Raw genomic sequence first — 17,520 nt, 5'->3', positions numbered from 1 at the left:
AAAAAACTAATATTTAAGTTCTAGAGTTTTAAAATTGAATTTCATTCTAGTATATTTATTATTTAAATACATATTCTAAATGTCCATTTCAAATTAGCTAAATGCTGAACGTATAAGTGAGCTGTATAATGGCCTCTTTATTTATAGACTTATCACACCCTCATTAGACACAAGACCAGCCTCAGTATATCTTGAGGCTGGTCTTGTGTCTGATGAGGGTGTGATAAGTCTATAAATAAAGAGGCCATTATACAGCTCACTTATACGTTTTAACCTAGACAAGAAGCATATAATAGTAAATTCTGAATATTGATAGTTATTTATATTTTAAAATTAGCAAGTTAGAGTTCTTCAAATGGATTTAGAAGCCAGAGAACAACAAGTAAAATGTCTAGAGAAGAAAATATCTGATATGAAAGAAACTAATGATGTTTTAAATAAAAAGATTGGAGAAACTGAGAGGAATAAACAAGCTTTAGAAAATGAGGTGATGATGATTATAATAATAATAATAATAAAATTATTAATTAGAGTAAGACTTTTCAATATTTTTCTTTTGAATAAATATGCAGTTGGATGAAAAAGAGATGTTACTAAATAAAGGACAAATGGAGAAAGAAAAAATCAAATCAGAACTACATGACCGTCTTGAAATAGAAAGAAGTCGTATGCAGCGTATCATGGTAAGATTTAAATAATCAGTAAAACTGAAGTTGGCTATTATATTTTTTTGTCTGAATGAAAAATTAATAAATGTTTTATATGAGGAAAAAAGAATGTTTTTAAGATATTCTAAAAATGGATGCATTGCTGATGAGAGCAAAAAATTTAATAACTTCCATCATTAGTATTATATTATTTTGAAAATTTACTTTTTTCATATTGTGTGTGTATATATGTGTTGTTTTTTTTTTTATTATTATTATTATTTCAGCAACCCAATAGTGCTGTTTCCCGAACTTATCATGATTTTTGTATGTTATAACTTTTTTTTTATTCTGTTTAAGTACCTTTAATAAATGCATTTCAGACTCATATTGTCCCTCTTCAGTCATTATACAGTTATTACATATACAGTGGGGTGATCAGTTAATGAACAGTTTGGACTGCGAACAAATCAGACAACGAACACTTTCATGAAAGATTTTTATGTTCGGACAACAAACACATGTTCGGATAACAAACACCTCACAGAACAACAAACACAAGAAGCAGTGACATAAATAACGAATACCAGTTGGTGTTCCCTTGTCTCTAGCTGACAATTTGAAACCTTTTGGAGTGCGGGAAATGTGAACATTGACACGATACTCATCAAATATTATTCCTTTTAACTTTCAAACTCTCTTTGTAATTCCAGCTTTTTGTTTACCTTTCTAACAGAATAATTTTATATAGTCTTTGTGAGACTGTCAGGCACTTGTTAAGTTTTGCATTAGTTTTTATTTTTGAATGTGGAGAGTTTAACTGTCCCATCAGATATTTGTTAAAGTTTTAACAGCAGTTTTGAATTCTGTCCAGGTCTCACATTTACATGATTTTTTTGTGTGCTAGTAGATTTCTGTTCTCTGAATTTTGTAAGTGTTTTTCTGAACTTTTTATTTAAAAAAGAAATTGATAATATTATGGAGCCTAAAAAGAGTGGAGTGTCAAGAACTGTGCTCACCATAGAAACCAAGCAAGAGATAATAGTTAAGATAGAGTAGACAGAAGATGTGTGATGTTGCTAGGCAGTATGACTTGAACAGGTCTACAGTAGACACAATCTTAGCTAAGAAAGATGTAATCAAGAAGACTCAAGTAGCTAAAGGAGTAACAAAAATCACATCTGAGAAACAATGATGTACCATCCATGAAAAATGAGAGATTGCTTTTAATTTGGATAAAAGAAAGGGAAATGAAGAGAGATGTAATTAGTATGACTATCATTCAAGAGAAAGGTAGAGAAAGTTTTGAAGCACATGCCAAACTCTACCTACATTACAAAAGATGAGAGAAATATTTGTGGGCCCATAAAAGACCGATTGATGTTACTTTTGGGAGCTAATGTTCGTGGTGATATGAAGCTTATCCTGCTTCTTGTCTATCACTCTGAGAACCCTATAGCATTAAAAAAAATTCATAATTAAAGGAAGACTGCCAGTGATGTGGAGATGAAATAAAAGAACATGAATCATGCAGGCTCTTTTCAAAGAATGGCTGTTTGAAGTTTGTGCTCCAAACTTCAAGGATTACCTTCAGACCAATAAATTGCCATTGAAAGCACTATTGCTATTGGACAATTAAACAGGACACCCAAAAAACCTTGAAGATTATTTGATGGAAGACTTTCCTGGCTGACAGTTCAGTTTCTGCCTCCGAATACTACTTTGTTGATTTGGCCAGTGAATCAGAAGGTTATTGTGGGTTTCAAGAAATTTTACATTCATGCACTGTTTTGTTGGTGTTTTAAAGCATGCCAGTTCTCCTGATTGATGACATTAAAAACATCTTGGAAAGAAAATTTTAATATTCTTGAAACTATCTGACTCATTCAGAAGGCATGGTCAGAAGTCACTCAACAATAGTTGAATTCTATTTGATGAAAGCTGTGTATCTCCTGCATTCAGGGAGACAGAGATGGTGTCCCTGAAATTATGGATGAAATTGTGACATCTGCTAGAAATCTTGAATTGGAGGTGAATGAAGATGACATTGAAGAACTCATAATGAAATCTGAAACTGACCTGACAGTAGAACTCCAAGAACTCTTGAATGAAGAACACCAAGAAATTCAGCGAGATGTGTTTTTTTCTGAAAAAGAGAAAGACAAAAGAGAATCAATGCTGATATCTGCTATTAAAGATCTTTTGAAGAAGTGGGAGAATGTCTGAACAATGGTCTTAGAATGGCATCTAAACCAGAATGAGGTTAGGATCTCTACAACTACAATGCTATTAATTAATTCTGAAAAATCCCGAAGAGAGAAAAGCAATCGACATTGGATAGATAATGCCCCACAAATGGAAAAATACATGACTGATAAAAATGCAAGATTGTGTATATATGTTATCATTATTATACTGTATATAAATAAACATAGTAAGAAAGTATATAATTTTTTTATTTCTTTTTTGGGGTCTGGAATGAATTAATCAAATTCTCATAAAAATTACAGTAAATCGATAATCAGTTAACAAACAATTCAGGTAGCGAACATGATCTTGGAATGGATTATGTTCATTAACTGATCACTCGCTGTATATATTTTATTAATTAGCTGGATCTTTTTTATTTATGCATATAATAATTTGCATCAGGGAATTTATACATAAACAGTAGTTTATCATTACATTAAAACTAAAAACTAGTAAGTTTAAAATTAAAAACAATGGGATCAGTTATTAAATAAATTCATTAAAATAATAATTCTAAAAAAGTATATTTCCAGAAATGAACTAAAAGTTAAAATTCGAGAATATGGAAAATATAGTAAGAACTAAATATTAAATTTAAATTGTGATCCATCTCTGTGTTAAATTTCTCAGTCTTATAGAAGAGAGTAATTTTAACTCATTTATTTCTGAAAATATACTTTTTTAGAATTATTTTTTTAATTAACTAGTAAGTTGTTTTATATTTATTAGTTTGTCCTAATTTGTTTTTGATTTATAATTTTTCTTTGTTTTAAAATCTGTTGGTGGTTAAAATCAATTGCTTGAGTGTTTATAAGATAATTCCAGCTTTAGAATTTAATAAGTTGCTTGAGAATTTGCAAGATTGAATTTTTTGTAATTTGNTATATAATTAATAATATATTATTAATATTATTGATATATTATTATAGGACATACCCTGGAAATCATTACTATAATAATTTCAAGGGTATGTCACAGTTCATTAATTCAGTTTGAAACATAGGGTGCATTTGGAAATTCTAAGTGGTGTCACCAGTAACTGCTGGTAATTACTTGAGCATTTAGAAAATGTAACTTGAATAATCAACCATATTTAAAGCTCAGTTATGACGTCATTGATCGTTCTGTGGTACTTACAGAAGTAACCACAGTGACAAAGTTGTTACAACAGTTCTATTGAACTACAACATTGCATACACATTCTATCATTATTGTGAATGTAGCTGTGATTTTAAAAATCTACATGAAATAAAACAACATTTTATTTCTGCAGCACAAAGCGATTATGAACTGAAAGCCATGCCATTCTAAATTTCAGGTGGGCAAGACAGGATGATCAATGATCAGCTAATGCTATGAAATTATTGATTTTACAGTATAAGCGAAACAAAGATAAATTTTTCTCTGACACTTGTCCCCAAAAGATACAAGTTCATTTTTACCTTTTGATGAACTTTTCTGATCTTTGTTGTCATATGATTTCAAATAGGTATTCGAGAGCAGTGACAGAATTAATATCACCTCCTCTCGGCTTTATACCATGTTGAACATCACAAAATAACCAGTGTGTTTAAAAATGCACTAATTGCCCAGAATAACTGGCTATGACTGATAACATCAGTCACTACTACCACAGTATTACTGGTTAGAATTTCCAAACATGTCCATACAAAGTATTAGCAGAATATTGAATGAAACATATTTGTGTTTTCTGAATAAATCTTAATTTTTTCATCAATAAATTGGTTAAAAAAGTCAAGAATAACTGATTAAGATAGGATTAAAGTAAATTCTTTATTATGATGATTAAAGTTCTATTTGTTATTTTCAGGCTTCTCGATTGGCTGAAAAACAAGCTGAATTAGAAGCAAAAATGTGCATGAGCAAAGAAAAATTTAAGCAGTTAAGAGAGATTCTTAATTCAGGTGATTGGGAAGAACACCTAGAAAATCTTCGTACACCCACATATACTTCATCTTCCTCAGAACCTAGAATATATCAAGTTTTCTCAGGTAAAGTTAAGTTATAAGGAAAAAATTTCAAACTATTATTTTTAAGTATTTGTTATTTTCTTATTTACAGTAAAAGTTCATATTTGAAAAATATTACATTTTTGGTAAATACAATTAATATTAAATTCAGCAATAATAAACTTGGAAAATATTAAACAAAAATGAGTGTATTCCAAATATTAAGATTGTTACTTTTTTTTTAATTCATTTGGGTTAAAATGATACAAAACAATTAACATTGACATTATATTAACATCTGTAGTATATTGCTTACAATTGCATATATTTATATGAAAAATTTGGATATTTATATTGTAATTAGGTTTTGAGTAGTCACAAAATAAACTAAAAGATACATCAGATGAATTTGTCATCTGCTGAAAGCTGAAATATCTTGTTTGTTCAAAAGCAATTACAGTAGACCCCCCCCTATAATGCTTAGATACGTTCCACTTTATAAGAATTTTACATTGTAGGAATCCTTAAATACATGAGCCAATCACAGCCCGACATGTGTCAAGTTTACGGACTAAGGCTGTTTGAAAGGTTTTCTTCTATAAAATTAGCCGATTCTAGACTAATTTGATTCAACATTTCCAAAACACGTATAATTTTTTGGGAATAATCACTATAAACTATGCTATAAACAAAAAATTGTAGGATTACTTATTGAGTGTGCACCGTTCGACTACGCTGTTGCTTACGCTTGTTTTTGCCGCGGAGCAGCGCATCAAACGGCGGCCGCGATTTCTGATAAATTATTTTTTTGCGAAAACTTTGTTGACCTTTGGAGACATCATTAATAGAAATCGTTTTTATGGCCATTGAATAAGAAATGTTTCTTTCACAAGAAATGTATAAAATTAGTGCTGTATTAGACTTACGGTACCTAATTTACATACTGTACAGATGATAGTAAACTCAACTTACCCGCCTAAACTCTCCATAGCGTGGCGCTGGACGGCGGAAAATATATATATAATTATAAAAAGTTACAATAAATTAAGTTAATATATAATTATATATACAGTACCTAATTCATATATAATTAATATATAATTATATATACAGTACCTAATTCATATGTAATTAATATATAATTATATGTACAGTACGTAATTTATACATAATACTGTACAGACGATAGCAAACTCAATTTACCCGCCTAAACTTACCGTAGCGTTGCACTGGACGGTGGAAAGTAGTTCGGCTGCTCATCCACTATCAGTCCAGATTCGACCAATCTTGTCGCAACACGAGTCGGCGACGATGTTTTACGAGTCCCTTTATAAGAATACTGCCACAATTTTTTCGCTACGTTATAGGAATTTCTGTTATAGGAACCCGCGTTATAGGGGGGGTCAACTGTAATGATTTTTGTCGTCAATTATTATATAGTTCTAGATAAGAATTTAAAGGTTAAATTTTACTGATTTTTATTTTTTTGGGTTTTATTTAAAGTTTTATTAAAAATTACATTTTTTACCCTAACTATTTCATTAAAATTAATGTGAACTTTAACGTTGGATTATTATCATTTCTAATGATAGGTTAATATCCGAAATAAATTATTTCCAAAAATATAAGAATATGATTCTATGAAGGCTTTCAGCCAAAGAATGTTATTTATATATCTATTATAAATTATCTCTAGTAGGTGGTCTCCAAATTATGGCATGTGGGCTGGATCTGGCCCGCATTGTTTTTAGACAATTAAAAAATTGCAATTTAAAAAATATTTTACTTACATTAATCTGATTCTTATACAGCTTGTAATAATATATAGTAATAAAAATATTGTTTTTTATTGTAAGAAAAGGTTGTCTGCATTGATCTGTTTTTAATATGATTATTTTTTTAAGAATTTGTGCTAAATCAAAATTAGAATTTAAACTTGTGCTTAAAATTATTAATTGTTGAATAGTTCAAGGTTTACTTTAAACTTCACTTGTATATTAAAATAATAATTAAATGAATATGTTTGTTATTTTATATTTTAATACATTTTCATGTTTTATCTGTTTAAGTTTGTTATTTTCATTTGTAATTATTTTTGAATTTGAATTATCATCATTTTAAATTAGTTATAAATAATAATTAATTGGTTATTTTAACAAATTTTGTTACTTTCTAGATGGTGCAAATACCAAAAAGTCNTAGATGATGATGATGATAATAATAATAATAATAAAATAACTTTTTTAAAACATTTTCTATTGAAAATATTTATACTAAATAAATAATCTTTTCAGAAAACCTAGGTATTGATCATAAATTTTACTTTTAAACAAACGTGGACTTTGCCTTGTGTGTGTGAGCAGAATTTGAATTTTTGTGTTAAACAAATTAAATATCTTGTAAAATTTTAACGTGTATAAAATTTTGCTTATATACAACTATTGTAAAATTTGTATTGAATTGAATTATATAAAACGAAACTTAATTATATTCTGTTTCATTCCAACTATTGAAGTGCTAACTTTATATATTTTTTGTACAGTGTGTAAAATAAGTACTTAACACTTGTATATTTTAAACTTTGGAATAAATATCTTGTTATATAATATGCTATATTTACATTATGTAATATAATATGCATGTTACTGTGTGTTCTATTGCCAGCGAAAACCAGAAATTCTCGAAATTGGTTAACCCAACGTTTCTCAACCTGTTGTTCACAAACATATTGAAATTAATAAAGATTAAAACTTTGTTCAGTGGTCACTGAACTTGAGAAATTTGTTTTTCTCAATTGTAACATAATATTTTGTACACTTTAAAAATATATTATTTTATAAAGATGATAAAAATATAAAGGTGACTAGAGAAAACGTTTCCAAATTAGTAAGCCATATTTATATAAATTTCTTGCAACATTTAAAAACCATTGCTTAAACAAGTTATATTTAATGATGTTGAGACACTGCGACAGACATCACCTACTAGCGGTCCTTATAATCTAAGGTAAATATTTCTTCTAAGTGAACCATGATATTTTATAGTATCTTTTTAATACAAAAGCTAACCATGGTTTTCGTTTGTTAAACTACTTTCAGAAAACGCAATACTAGCACAGAAATAATTGACATAGAAAGCAGAGTATGTATATTTTAATATTTTTTAGATTATTGTTTGTTATAAGAGTTTATAATACCAAATAAATAAATTATTTTAATAATGTTAATTAGACATGTTTGTAATAAACTTGTAGTAACACGATTTAAGATGATCATGAAAAACATGGAATGTTCATGGAAGTTTGCATTCCGTGTTATTATCATGGGGTGCAAACTTCCATGAAACATAATTATTCAAAATAATTGATTAATTGATGCAGTGTGTAAATATGTAGGAGTTTTCTGAGGCATCTAATGTTATCAAACCAAGAAATGAGTTTTATTGGAAACTGGGTGCTCACTTTCTGAACAGCTTAGTTGGCTTAGAGTAGTGCTTGTTGAGTACTCAATGAACATCTGTTAAAAATGTAATTTCTGGTGGCTGATGGGATGTGCTGTGTATTTTTGATGATATATGCTGTTATGGAGAGCATATTCACTCCCACCAATGTTTAAATTTGATATGATTAAATAGAAATTAACAGTATTTACAGGGTTCCTACACACCTGGAAAGTCAGAGATTTTCATTAGTGTTCAGAAAAAGTCAATGTTTGAATTTAGTAGTGAGCAAGAGATTGCAAGCAATATAGTTCTTGCAAAAGAAAATCATGCACAAGTAAAAAATGAGAAATCTTGCTGGCAAGAGCAAATTTCTGGCTCTTGCACATATCTGACAGGGTTTGATATTTATTGCATCTTGCCTCTTGCTGAATACTGTGCATATGCCTTGGCACAAGTAGACAAATGGATGACTTTCATATCTTTCATCTACTGTGTATATATAAGATTTTTGTATTTTTTTCAAACTGGATATACTTAGTCATATAAATTCTGTTTTGTTAACCAATTACTGTATAATAAGGTTATTTATTCTTTTGCTGTTTCCTGAAAGGAAGAACACCATATTTTAATTTTCTTTGTGTATGTTTATTTTGAAGTAATCCTAATAACAAAAGTTTTTATTTGCTAGTAGTAAGCATTGTGGTCAAACCGTTTTGATTTTTACTTCCAAACTACAATAATTCACTGTTCTTTGTGACAAGTTCAATGTGCATGTAACATCATCTCCACGCCACTCACTCGCATCAGTGTAGTCGTACTGTACTTAATGAGAGCAAGAAACATCATCATCTCTTCTCATTACATATTCTTGCTCACTTGCATCTGCATAGTTGCACTCTAACATTTCTAAAAAGTAGACATTTAATGTTTATATTAATATTTGCTGATATATTTCATTATTATTACAGTATCAAATATATCATAATATATATTAGTTTAGTGTTGAATTAACAAATCCTACTGTAAAAATAATGAAATATATCAGCAAATATTAATGTAAACATTAAATGTCTACTTTTATATATATATAAAACATATATTAATTATTGAATAAATTGTGTTTATATAATTATTTCTCTTATAAAATGTTTTTAATTATAATTCTGTTCAGTCTGTTTGATTTTGCAAAATTATATTTTATAAAAAAAGAATTGTTGTAAATTTGATTATAAAGTGCAATATTGTTTAAGTTTACTTATCTTGTATTGATATTTATATCATAGTTTAACTATCAGCATCATCTAATTTTCTGTTTTTTTTCTTTCTTTAATCTAGTGTTGTATAGGTATTGAAGGAAAACCGCCAGCATTATCAAAGTAAGTTTTTTAGAAGTGTGCATAATAATAAATGTTATTTATTATTTAATTTATTAACTCTATATTAATTTTATTAAAAGTTAGTTTATTATTATTATTATTATTATCTCAATAGAAAATATTAGTTATGAAATTTTTATTATTTTCTATTGAGATGATGATGATAATAATAATAATAATAAAATAACTTTTTTAAAACATTTTCTATTGAAAATATTTATACTAAATAAATAATCTTTTCAGAAAACCTAGGTATTGATCATAAATTTTACTTTTAAACAAACGTGGACTTTGCCTTGTGTGTGTGAGCAGAATTTGAATTTTTGTGTTAAACAAATTAAATATCTTGTAAAATTTTAACGTGTATAAAATTTTGCTTATATACAACTATTGTAAAATTTGTATTGAATTGAATTATATAAAACGAAACTTAATTATATTCTGTTTCATTCCAACTATTGAAGTGCTAACTTTATATATTTTTTGTACAGTGTGTAAAATAAGTACTTAACACTTGTATATTTTAAACTTTGGAATAAATATCTTGTTATATAATATGCTATATTTACATTATGTAATATAATATGCATGTTACTGTGTGTTCTATTGCCAGCGAAAACCAGAAATTCTCGAAATTGGTTAACCCAACGTTTCTCAACCTGTTGTTCACAAACATATTGAAATTAATAAAGATTAAAACTTTGTTCAGTGGTCACTGAACTTGAGAAATTTGTTTTTCTCAATTGTAACATAATATTTTGTACACTTTAAAAATATATTATTTTATAAAGATGATAAAAATATAAAGGTGACTAGAGAAAACGTTTCCAAATTAGTAAGCCATATTTATATAAATTTCTTGCAACATTTAAAAACCATTGCTTAAATATATATATAGTTTTTTTTTTTAATTTAAAAATTTATTAAATTGTAGAAAATAAATTTTTTATTGTTTACTTATTTTTTAAATTTTAATTTGATTAAAATTGATTTAAAAATACACAAATTAAATGATAATTATGGGGAATGTGCATCGTTATTATCAGAATCTGACTCTACTATTGGATAAGTAATCATGGCATGATCAATTCAAAATGTATATTTACATTTAACACAACATTGAAGTATTTTCTGAAGAAAAATAGATATTTTAACACATTTCGTGAAATTTTTCTCTTAATTTCTAAGGTAAGCACATCTTAGTCTGTAAAATTATTGCTTTAAATTGTAAATTTTAATTAGTAATTCTCCCTCTAATTTCAAGAGTATGGAGGAAACAATAACGAAGAAGCATAACAAATTAAATTTAGCTAACATCGAAGGATTTTGGTTAACCGGACAAAATCCTCTGAAACATTTTTATCAAGCGGTATCTTTGCAGCCACGAATGGGAGATGTATTTGTCGCTGGTTATCCAAAATCAGAAACCACATGGACTCAATACATAGTATGGGACATCTTACACTATGGAGCACCTTTACCTTCAGTCAACGAAATTTGCACCAAAGAATTTACTCATCTAGAAATGATAGGAACTGATAGTTTAGTCGACTTACTACCCCTCGATTGCTTAAAGTCAATATGCCTTTTCATTATACGCCCTATCATCCGGATGAAAAGTATATTTACGTCTATAGGAACCCTTGGGACAATTGTGTATCGGGTTTCAACCATTACAGACAAGTGGAGAAGAATTACAGTGATGCAACTTTTGAAGAATTCTTCCATAGTTTCATGCAAGGTGAAGTATTGCAAGGTGATTACTTCGACCACATTCTTTCTTGGTACGATCAAAAAGATAAACCAAATATACATTTTCTGGCATACGAGAGAATGAAACTGGACCCTTGTAAGGCAATATTAAACATTGCCAGGTTTCTAGGAAAAGAATATTATGAGAATTTAATTACTATTACTATTCACATTTAATAGAATATTACGAGAATTTAATTAATATTACTATTCACATTTAATAGTTTACTTCCAATTTCACTAATTAAGCTTCATAACTATATGTATTCAAAACATGCTTTTAGATTTATTATGTTATCAATGGCACAGTGTGTCCCAAAATTTGGTAATATCCACAAGTTTAAAAAAAAATTAGGCGTACAAAACCAGTAGAATTTTTCAGATATTTTAATGCTCTTTCAGCTTAAAAAGGTTGGGAAAAACAGGGTTAATTGGTTTTCAACAAAGCCAATTACTTTTCCTGGATGTTATATATAATACAGGGAAAGTATGGCAATTGGTCAAAAAGTGACCCCAAGATTTTTTACATTTTTTGGAATCCAGATCTTGAAATGTCAAGAAATGCAAAGAAAATATCCGGGGGTTTTTCTAGTGTGTATATAAGGGTACGATTTTGTTTATCAACTTTTGAAGCATGATAAATCCCGTGCCTTTTGTCGAAAATTTCAGAAATTGTGAAGAGAGGTTTGAGTATTAGAGGCATTGATGTTATTAAATTTTGATGTTTAAAGGTCGCGGTGGTGAGATGGAGTGGGGTGGAACTTAATGATGATTTTACTTATTTATAAAACTAATCTATATCCTAAAAAGTAAGATTTTTGCCATTTTATAAATACAGTTGTCCCTCTATAGTCCGACGTTTTTTAATCCGACATGCTCAGTAGTCCGACGCACCTCCCATCAAGGTACCCGTCCCAGTTACGTGTCTGCTTGCACAGAAGCATGTTGCGATGTGAATCTCCCCATCCAATTCTTACTCGATGACACATTTCGTGTGTTTTATGTGAGCAGTTCTGTTCGAACAGTTGGAGTAGAGAATATTGTAAGTTACTGCTAGCAAAACAATACGAAATATGTAATTATTTTCGGTAATCCGGACACTTTTGGTAATCTGACACACCTTTGGTCCCATACCTGTCGGATTATCAAGGGACAACTGTATAAAATAAAGTTTTAAAATAAAATCTAAACAGACGGCGCCACATACAATTTTAACTTTTCTGCCGGGAAAGTTAAGCAACTAGCTAGATTTTTAAAATACTGTATCTTTAAAAAGGCTAAATTATTCGGGTTAATCGAACGATAAAGAAAACTTCTTCACCAAACAACTGGGTTGACAAATAGGTTCCATTACGCACTTAATACCGTACATGAACATAAACTTTCAGTCTTATAAATTCATAGTGAACGAAACGTAGAAACCACTATTATTGCACAATTTGTACTGTACACTACATCCTATCATTGTAGATAAGTATATTAACATGAACTAGCCTTTTGTTCGTCATGTACTGTACACAACTAAACACCAAAGCCATGAGCCCGAATAGCGATTAATCATTTTGACACTTCCATTCGACTTGGTCCAACTTTGAAACTTTTGCTTGTATCTCACGCCATGATATTTTCTTTTCTGACACGGCTCGTTACTTACAAGGCGACAATTTTGCTTTCGGAGGAATACTACATTTATTTGCAAATTTTGGCATGTATACCAGAGTCAGAGTTTTCATTCAACATTCTAAACATTGCAATTCGTTAGTTCGCGTCGACCCGTGACCTCAGTGGGCTGCAATTTGAAAAAAATTCCTAGTGTCCTCTGTCCGTCTGTCTTAGTCTCGAGAACGGAGTCAGTGAAATCCGAGACCAGATATGGACAGGAGGCTTTAATCAACTATATATGAACTTCCCGTGCAAACCGGAAGTCACGTTTTTTCAATTCAAAGCAGTTAATAGATGACCGGCACGACTCCATTGTTAAAGAAAAAGTATGATGTACAGAGGCAAGCCACTACTAATTTGAAGTGGAGAGCGTACATTTTAAATCAAACGATTTAAAAATATGATTAAAAATTGCAGTTCTGCATTGTGACTATTTCACTATAAATAGTTGCTGGTAGTTATAGTTTGTGAAATCTTTTGTTTCAACCTGTGAAAATATTTACAATGAAAAAGCACATTTTGACCTTTGTCATGTTACGAACCGCAATATTGAAGTTAAAATCCTTATATGAGGAAATAAGGAGGTAATAACTGTAGGAAATGGAACAAGCGTTGCATTTGTCCATCAAAAATAGACAAATAAAACATGCCAGTAAGTGCGAGAGACTGATATGTAGAAACTACACCATTAGGATGTGTGCAAATTGTGCACTATATCCATCATTGTACATAACAAAAGTACATTAAGACGAACTAAGCTTTTGTTCGTTGTGTTGGAGACACTAAAGCCGTGAGCCCGAGTAGGGATTAGAAAATTACCAATCCGAAATGCATTCTTAGATAGGCGAAATAAAGAAAACTGTTTTAATCTCGGTCTCTGCTAGTTGTGCATAATTAAGAAAGACGTGATAAATATTACTAGTCTCACTATTGGAAGAAGAAACCGTCTCTTATAACTTTTTATACGCCCTCCAGCCTGACGAAATATAGAGTACGTCTCCTCGAAGTTAACTACCGTCCTTTTGCCGAAGTCTTTGTACATTTCTAACCTTTCAAGTTGTTTCGGCCGAGGCACTAATTTTTCTCGATGGCGTCTTTTTCATTCCTAAGGAGTGAGGAAATTGTAGGGTTTTTCTAAAATCTTACAATTTCTTCACTCCTTAGAATTCTTTGCTTACTACATAGGGTTATCAACTTATAGATGGAACAGAGGGCCTTCTCGTAGGTGACTACCACACCGTGTTGATAGAACTGCCTGGGCTGAAACATTCGGAAAGCAGAGATATCTACAAACTGTTCGGGATAAGAATGGGTTTTCGCCATATATTTTTAATTTTATGTGAACTGCCATCGCTCATTTCTCACGTATTCGTATTTATGTGAGGATAGTTTTTGTTTTGTATGTAATAAATAATCGTACACAAATATTACGAAAAACTTTATTTAATTTCTATTGTCACATATTTATAAAAAAAGTGTTGTTCTTATCTTACCAACAACTTGGTAATATTCGGCATAAGCTTGGTTCGTCCACGCTGTTATTTCGGCGCCTGAGGCGATTTTTAAAAATTTTTTTCGCTTGTGGACACTAAGAGAACTTCTTTTAGCAAGACCATTATGGTTTGGGCCAGACCCACAATGGGGCGGCCGGGTTGTGAGGTCCGACATTTCCGCACGGACTCCCCGAAAAATATTCGGGGATATTTCGTTTCGTCCGGATTGGATTCCGGGTTTTCAGTATTTAGAGCGGCGGGCTGCCACGTTAACCGCTCGACCACCAACATAGTAAGATGTGAATAATAATATATCACATAAAACTTCAAAATTATTTTTAAAAAATGTGTTTTAATTATCTAATCTACTTTATATAAAATATTTAGCAAAAGTAAACAAAATTACAGAAATACATCTATTATTAAAAAAATAATAATAAATAAATTAAAAAAAATATATAACTAACGAGAGTCGCTTCGATCTGCAACGAGACGGTTGTTATTTTTCATATTTGTTAAGTGATATCATCCGTTGCTAAGCAACAAACAGACGAACATCAACGATAGTAGTTTAGGGTTATCGATGAATAGCGATCGAGAAAAAATGTTACAGTGTAATACTTGTGTATATTTAAGACGACGAAAGAAATAAGAAGATGACAGACGTAATAGACTTAAGGGTTATTAAGAAAACTCAAGATGCTTTGGGAAAAATCATAAAAAAACCTCCCCTAAATGATAAATTATTGAAAAAACCACCGTTTCGATTTTTACACGATGTCATCACTAATGTATGTAATTTATCAATTTTTCATTTATAAAAAACAATATTATAAATCTATGTAAGTTCAATTGAATATATATATATGAAACACTAAGCAATAGACACAGCCAGAATTATGGTAAACAATAATGCAACAACGTCATGCTTATAAATATACAAATATTTGATTAAATTTCTGTCAAAATTTGTCATTATTAAATATATATATATATATATTATATAATATAAAGATGTTAATACGTCTATAATTTGGTGGCACGTTATAGCTTTGTTGGATCTGGGGCAAATTTGTTTATGGGGTTAGAACATTTTTCTTTGGGAAGGGATCCCCAGTATCCTTGTCAGTTTTTAATGCGACGCCTGCTCCTGTGCTAAACCGGTCATCTAGGGTCCCCGGATGTAGCCAAAGTTGGTTTGGGGTCCTGAATCGATTGCCCTATTTGTCCATAGTAACACTGCTGCTGTAATTGTCTTTAGATATTTATTTGAGAATAATCTTTGATGCGGGAAGTAAACCAATTCAAACCTTTTTTAATCATTATAAAAAATATCTATATAGTATCTATGTATATAAATAAAGTTGATGTTGATCAATGTAAGCTGCAGAACTACCTAAATTTTTGTAATAATTTTTAAAAATGTATTAAGAAGGAGAAATGATCTATTACTTTAAAGTTTTTATTGTATCAGATCTGTGTGTAAATAAGTATTCGAATGCTTTTAAAGTTTAGCAGAAAAAGTTATTTTGTTAAGTTATGGTAATGCAACACCCTCCCAGAAGGCATCGTTGGAACGATGCCTTCTGGGAGATCTTTTTAAAGGTACAGAATATTATGGTGTACGGTGTACAGGACTGTATTCTGTAACACCCTATTCGGGCGATAAGGAATGCTGGGTTTCTGAACACTGGGAGTTCAGTTGTGGGTCCTGACCTCGCCTGGTTGGGCTGGCCCCATGGAGTTTTCCTGGTTTTCTCCGCATATGTAATGCCCAAATAGGGGCCAGTTATCCTTAAAAAGACCTCCTGGAAATCATTGCCCCAAGTGTTTGCATTGCCATAACTTAACAAAACAAACTCCTCCTTATCTGCATGCTAGATACAAACACGTGGGGGCAATTGCCTCATTACTTCGACCCTTCGACGATTTACCATTGTTTGCTTAAACAAAAAATTATGTTAACAGTTTTTGGCTTATTATGAGCCATCTTCATATGCAGATGGCATTTAAAATTCAAAAGTGGTAGTTTAATGAAACTTTTCTATCTAGATTTAAAGATTTTTCAATATTTGTTTATCAATTAATATTCTCACTTTTTCTCATTTCTATGTTTAATATTTTTTTACAAAAGTATTTATTTAGAGTATTGCATTTCTTCTGAAAGTTTGAATTTTTGCTGAATTTCTCAAACTTCACCACTTGATAAATTTGGCTGAATAACTACAGTGGCTAATTTGCTTGTTTTCATTTTTGTTAGAAATATTACATAATAGATTTTGTATTTAATGCTTTTAAGAAAAATATTAAAGAATCATGCTAATTGCATACTTAATCATTGTGAATATATTGTCTTTTTGAAAATTAAATATAAATTACATAAGTTTGTGAAGCTTTGAATTTTATTTATCTTTGTAAAGTTACTATGATCATTTTGATTTAAATCTTTGAGGCATTTTAAATATTTTATTGTATTTTTTCTAAATGCTTAACAATATTAAGATCATATTTTTTTATCACATTTATTAATTATACAATTACTGTATTAAGATATCTTTTATAGTATACATGGAATTTGTTAATTGTTTGCTCTTCAAGTATCAAAATGTCTTATGTACAGTTAGTTATCAACAAGATAGTTTCATATGCTGTCATTTCAATGTTTAGTAGATGCTATACTTGTTCATTAGGTCTAATTAATTTATTTAAATGGCAATTTATAGCTAGAGCTTTTACTTGATAATTACTTTATCTCTCATTTACTTGTTTGGAAATCAAAGCAGAATTTTTGAGTTTCGCTGTAAACAAACAATATCTCCAAATTTATTTTTAAAGTAATGATGACTATATAGATTATTGTAATTTAATTTTATATGAAATGCTTGTTTTCAGTGAAGTGATTAAATAGAATTGAAATTCAAAAATATAT

At 29.8% G+C, this 17,520-nt stretch overlaps 1 protein-coding gene, 1 long non-coding RNA gene and 1 pseudogene across 2 annotated transcripts in view; all 3 read left to right on the top strand.

The window, feature by feature from the left end:
* The window catches only part of LOC111622301 (kinesin-like protein KIF23), a 31,636-nt gene extending 24,567 nt beyond the window's left edge, over positions 1-7,069 (top strand). The window contains exons 25-28 of the mRNA XM_023364661.1: positions 338-487; positions 573-683; positions 4,729-4,909; positions 7,044-7,069. Coding sequence (XP_023220429.1) covers positions 338-487; positions 573-683; positions 4,729-4,909; positions 7,044-7,069 — 468 coding nt within the window. The remainder of the gene's footprint in view (positions 1-337; positions 488-572; positions 684-4,728; positions 4,910-7,043) is intronic.
* Positions 7,070-7,799: 730 nt separating this feature from the next.
* Positions 7,800-10,384, top strand: LOC111622283. Its single transcript, XR_002756237.1, has 4 exons — positions 7,800-7,873; positions 7,966-8,008; positions 9,644-9,684; positions 9,928-10,384. It is a non-coding gene; the product is annotated as an uncharacterized LOC111622283 (long non-coding RNA).
* A 567-nt stretch (positions 10,385-10,951) lies between these two features.
* LOC111622300 lies at positions 10,952-11,586 on the top strand (annotated as a pseudogene).
* The last annotated feature ends 5,934 nt before the right edge of the window (positions 11,587-17,520 follow it).

Source organism: Centruroides sculpturatus, unplaced genomic scaffold, assembly GCF_000671375.1.
Source record: "Centruroides sculpturatus isolate CEXI.00-Female unplaced genomic scaffold, Cexi_2.0 scaffold337, whole genome shotgun sequence".
In the NCBI taxonomy this organism is placed as follows: Eukaryota; Metazoa; Arthropoda; class Arachnida; order Scorpiones; family Buthidae; genus Centruroides; species Centruroides sculpturatus.
The sequence above is the reverse complement of the archived record's forward strand: the minus strand, read 5'-3'. Positions and strand labels throughout refer to the sequence as shown.